At 38.0% G+C, this 6,042-nt stretch overlaps 1 protein-coding gene across 1 annotated transcript in view; it reads left to right on the top strand.

Annotated features, from left to right (window-relative positions):
* The first annotated feature begins 224 nt into the window (after nucleotides 1-224).
* Nucleotides 225-6,042, top strand: part of rassf3 (Ras association domain family member 3) — an 85,346-nt gene continuing 79,528 nt past the window's right edge. The window contains exon 1 of the mRNA XM_030150478.1: nucleotides 225-817. Within this exon, the coding sequence (XP_030006338.1) occupies nucleotides 277-817 (541 nt within the window). The 5' untranslated portion in view covers nucleotides 225-276. The remainder of the gene's footprint in view (nucleotides 818-6,042) is intronic.

Raw genomic sequence — 6,042 nt, 5'->3', positions numbered from 1 at the left:
GTATTTGTTTGTTTTGGATGTGACTGTAAGTGTAGCCTAATTCCCATATTCAAATAAAATGATTTTTCAGTGAACTGTGGTATGCGGTCTGTGCAGTTTGAGGTCTGGATGAAATGAGACCCAACCCGTTCCTCTGCTCTCCTCGGTGACAGATCCAACCTACCGACGACAAACACGAGCGCGCGGATCATCTCCACAACACTGACGTCTCACCCAGGTCTCACCGTCAACATTCACCTGTGCGCACGCGGCCGCGGACTATGAGGACCGTGCGTAATGTTTAACGCCGTACACCAAGGTCGGAAATACGTCCCCACGCGCCCTCCCACCGCAGACGGCTCTCCGTTAACCGTACAGCCTCTCCACATCAGCAGGACACCGGTCACGCTGCGGGACGCACCGGAGGCAACGTGGCCGCCGCCGGGTGCGAAGATGCGCGTGTCTAAGGACGGGAAAGGCGGGGTGGTGGTGAAAGCAGTCCGGCGGCACCCCTCCCCTCAGCCGGCCAGCCTGGAGAGTCTGGAGGCGGCCTGGAGCGACAGAGGACACCCGGAGGGGAAGACACCCAGCCCGGACGGAAAACACGGCAAAGCAGAAGGGGCCAGGAACGGCCTGGAGGCGCAGGGAGGAGGACCCCCCAGGGCCAGGAAGAAGGGCTTCAGACCCCCCGATGTGAGGACCATCTTCTCCCCCGGACAGAAGGACCCCAGGGTGAAGGAGGAGTCCGGGGAGGGGCACGCGTTCGGGCCCGGCGGTGAGGGCACCTGGTGTGATGTGTGCTGCCACTACATCCTCAACCACGGACTCACCTGCACAGGTGAGTGTATGAGGGTGGGGGGGGCGAGACCCTCCTCAAACTCCTAAGCCGGGGGTGTCAAACTCACTTTAGTTCAGGGGCCACATTCTGCTAAATTTGGTCTGAAGTGGGCCGAACCAGTAAAATAATAACATAATTATAAATAAATAATGTCAACTCCAAAAAAATCTCTATGTTTTAGAGTGAAAAAAGTCAAATTAAACAATGGAAATGTTTACATCTACAAACTATCCTTTCAAACAATGTGAATAACATGAGCAAACTGAAAAAATAAGTGTAATTTTAACAATATTAAGCCTCAGTTTGTCATTTACACATGTTCATTATAACTTACAGATCACTACAAATACACAAAACATTTAATATCAGGCAGAATATTGTTAAAATTGTACTTACTTTTCTTAAAACATTTCAGGTTGTTCATATTTGTTCAGGTTGCTCACATTTTTTGTGAAATTATACTTTGTTTTAGAGTAAATACATGAAAATATTACATTTACAAAGAGACAAATTTGGAGTTGTAAGTATTTATAGATTATTATGATCGTATTTTACTGAATCCTGCCCATTTGAGGTTGAATTGGTCTGAATGTGGAACCTGAACTAAAAGGATTGTTAATATCTTAGTGTAATTTTTGCATTTCTCAAATTCATGCCAAGGGCCAGACTGGACCCTTTGGAGGGCCGGATTTGGCCCCCAGGCCACACGTTTGACACCTGTGTCCAAAGCTTTACCACAGAAAACCAAATATTTCCTCAGTTTTCATTGATATTTAGTTGAATAAAGTTAAAGTGGGTATGCTTTGCTGTTTGACTGAATGGAAACAATACCTTATGTTTAGAACAACAACCAGATCAATCACTGTTAGTTTAATATTATCACTACTGCCCTTCATTCACACCTTTTACTGAAAGTTTAACTGAGAAAATGTTTCATGAAAAATTCAATTCAATTCAGTTCAATTCAATTCAGTTCAAAAAGCTTTATTTGTCCCGGCAGCATTTTTGAAGGCACGTGTGAGCAGCATGATAACACAACACCTATAGAACCAACGAAATCTCAGAAAATAAAGTAAAAAGAAAAGAATACAATATATAAGAAATAATAATGAGAACAACGATGTACAATAAATAACAAAGCTTTGCAATAAAAAAATGGATCCATAGAGGATGTAAACATGTGACTATATGGATAAGGGGTTAAGTGGTTATAAAGTGCAGACAGGATATGACAACATCAAAACAACATCATTAGTGGATTATTATTGCAGAGGTAGGAATAAATATAAAGAACAACAGAAACAACCCTTTTCTAAGCAGGCAGAAATATTCTGTACATTTTCCTTTAATAATAATGGTATAGTCTGAAGAGGCAGTGACACTGATTCATGCTTTAGAAGGTTTTTGTGCTTTAATGGATGTACTGAATTTCATATCAGACACTGACTATTAGTTATATTAAAATCTTGCATGTTTTATATGTATAAGTCTATTTACTTGCACTATGACACTTTTTTTTTTTATCTCCATACCAACCTACATTATTATAACTGCAAGTTACCTGATAAATAAACATCAAAGACTTTTAAGTTCTTAGTACTACGTTTTAAAGATAATTATTCAAAAAAAATTGCATTGAACAAAATGCAGTGAATATAAAAAATGTGCTTATAATTATTTCTTCAGTCTGATTGATTGCTGAAACTTGCCCAAATTCATAAAGATCATCCCTAAAAATGTTTTTAAAACATAATCCTTTTTTTTATATTTACTTAAAAATGACCTATATAGTTTTGAAAACTATTAAAAATGTTCAATAATGCTGTTAAAATGATCAGTGTCCCATTGTAGGAAACAGACTGTCCAACTTCACCTGATAAAGGCTTCTTGTTGAATTTGAGAGATTCTAACCTTTAAATAACAAGAAATATCAAAATTAATTATGTTTTTTTTAGTATTATTATTATGAAGGCATCACATCAGCCTGTCAGTGGTTTTCAGGTGAGGTAGAGTGATTGGTTAAATGATTTCTCAAAATAATAAAGAGGAACATATGTAGGACGAATCTGATGAGGTTCTCGTGTTTATTTTGAGCCACAGGGCTCATCCAGGCAGCAGGGGAAACTCGTAAATTATTTTTCTAAACAGACTCTTATCAAACATCTGTCATATCTTGGATGGAGTATTTTCTGATAAGTATGTACGTAAGTGAACGTGGACTTCAACAGGTGGTTCTGAGACGCAGGACAGGAACAGGAACAGGAATGCAGTTGGTATGCTGGTAAACTGGTTCAGGTCTGAAAGGAAACGAGCTTCTAGTGTCTCCTCGAGTGCGGATCCAGACTGTGTTCACATTGTGAGGCAAACAATGGAAATAGGAAACAGTCAGGGCTTCTCCTCATGTGTCGACTCCTACAGTAACATGTCAGAGTGGTTCGGTTTGTGTTGTCAAGTGCAGGAATGAAAATTAGTGGCAGGTGGTTTTGAATATTCAACCAGTGCTCTTAAAAACAATGTTCAGATGCATAATTTTAGAACCGCCAGTGTTTTCCCTCTGGCAGGAGCTGAGTCACTTATCATTAAACATTTATCTTGAAGTTACAGCAGGATTTGTGACATTTGTGACGACCGCCCTGAGACCAGAGCTATTTATAGGACAGTGACAGTTTTGTGTCCTCTTGGAGTTTGGCCTTTTTAGTTGATGTTGGTGACAATATATTCTAACGTTTCATACAAAATAATTACACAGCTTTACTCATATCAGATAAATAGAACCGTCATCAGACTGTTTATGTCATATGATCATTTAAGAAACATTTCCAACCAAATATGGAAAACGCTGATGTTCATGATTTCACATAGGAACTGATCATCACCTTTCATCACCTACGTACTATCCTAAACTTATACCAGACTCATATTGTGTAATTTTACATGTTAGTTTACTACTCCTTACTATTATTATGGGATCACAGTTATTTATGTTGATTTTAGTGGTGTCTAGTGTTGAAGTTGTTTATTGCAACCAGCTGAACACCCCTTAACTCACCCTCTTCTTTGATGACGATCATATTGTGGACCCTAATACCAAATAAAACAAGAAAAACATTAGGTTTGTCTGTTCTGAGCTGCTGCAGAAACATGACAGACATTGTGGAGATGATTCGCTCTGTGTGTAGATATAAACCTCTGAGTCTCAAGCAATGAAAACACAATAATTCTTATGTGAAGGTGATCATTTTTTAGAGTAAATACTAACCTTAAGGGTAATTTGGTTAGTATCCTGCCTGTTTTGTTTTGTCTGTTTTGTCTTCTTGTGCTGTATGCAAAAATGCTGAATACTTAATAAAGTATCTATCTATCTATCTATCTATCTATCTATCTATCTATCTATCTATCTATCTATCTATCTATCTATCTATCTATCTATCTATCTATCTATCTATCTATCTATCTATCTATCTATCTATCTATCTATCTATCTATCTATCTATCTATCTATCTATCTATCTATCTATCTATCTATCTATCTATCTATCTATCTATCTGTTGCTAGTTAATTAATATACTAATGGAAATGGTACAGATTATTGTTTTACCAATAATTTCAGTTTTATTCAACTGCAAGTTTTATGTCCATGTGTAATACATTTGACCTTCTCCCAACCCAATGCCTGTAAGTTAAATAAAAACAGAGAAACAAAGTGTAGTACACATGTGAAACAACAAACTGACTGAACCATATTTGATTTCATGGTGAATATTGACTTGATTTACTATAATAGTTCAACTATTTGCATTTACCAAAACATGAATTCAACACAAAAGAAGTTTAAATTAATGGAGCTGTGACCACACAGATTGATTATACATGAAAGAAAGTGCTTTTTCAAGCAAAATATCAAATTTTACCTGGTTGCAGCATCTTACATGTGAAGATTTGTTTAGTTTCTTTCATCTCTTACATCTCATAATGAACCAAAAATCATCTTCTGAATTATTATCAGTTGCAGCCCTGAATGAATCTAAAGTAATATGTCCTTTATTTTCTATAAGTTTTGGAACATGGAAAAACAAAACAAAAACACTAATACTTAAAATATGAAACACTAAATTAAGTCTGACAGGTACAGATCTAAGCGTCTTTGCTCCATCTGCCCTTTAAATCTCATTATGTTTGCAGACAATAGGTGTGCTCCCTGAGCTCTGTGTTGACCATGCCTTTTACCAGCAGTGCTGATGGAGTCTGTGTGTGCATGTTTGTGTCTTTATTAAATGTGTATGTGTGGTTGTGTAGGCTATTTCTGCTCATTTAAAGGCGTCTCCCCGGTTCATTTGCACTCAGGAAGCCAGTTAAATTCCCATTAATGCATTGAAATGTCAACAAACTGAAGTGACCACTCCTCAAAAGGACGAAAAAAGATATTAGATTGAAAAACAAAGTCGACGAGGCAAAACATGACATCGTGAACGCCCTTGAGCTCTGTGCACATAACAGTTCATCCACCGGTTCACTTATTAAAAGACACAAACAGTCACGTATGAACTGGTTGAGCAACAGCAGCAGAACTTGTTCATTTATTAGCTATGTCTAAAAGTTAATATTTCTTGCTCATAAACCTGGACAGTTAAAATGCTGATCTGACTTCACATACAAGAAATTCATGTCCTGATCTTTTCAGTTGATTTGAGGTTGAAGTGTGTCATCATCTCACAGTCCTGGTCTTGAACTGGATCAGATGTTGATGATAAGAGCAGCTCCTGAAAAGCCCGACCCCTCTCTCTCTCTCTGTGGGTCTGTGTGTCTCTTGGCCTTTGTCTCTTTATGGGTAAAGTAACAGAAACCTGCCAAACAGTGCAGGAGTTGTTTGACTGAGTGGGTTTTGTGTTGCATCAGTGTGTGTGTTCATTAGTCATGGGTAAGAGGAGGGCGCACAGCTGACACACTCTGGTTACCTCGACTGAACTGTACTCAGCTCCAAGCATCAGATTAGGCTCAGTAGAACTGCACCATGAATCCAATCACAATTTTAATGCTTTTTAGTAACACTTCAAAAAAAAATTTTTTTTCATAAATTTTTATTTAATTTTTTTTTACATAATTACAATAACACTTCAAGGTTGTATGTTTTGACTAAAAAAATACAGATTTCAGAGTCATCACTAATCTGTGGTTATTTCCTTGAAGCCCTTAGATCACAAGTGCAATATTATCCACAACGAAC

This window comes from Sphaeramia orbicularis, chromosome 12 (genome assembly GCF_902148855.1).
Source record: "Sphaeramia orbicularis chromosome 12, fSphaOr1.1, whole genome shotgun sequence".
Taxonomy (NCBI): domain Eukaryota; kingdom Metazoa; phylum Chordata; class Actinopteri; order Kurtiformes; family Apogonidae; genus Sphaeramia; species Sphaeramia orbicularis.
This window is presented reverse-complemented; position numbering and strand designations above follow the sequence as displayed.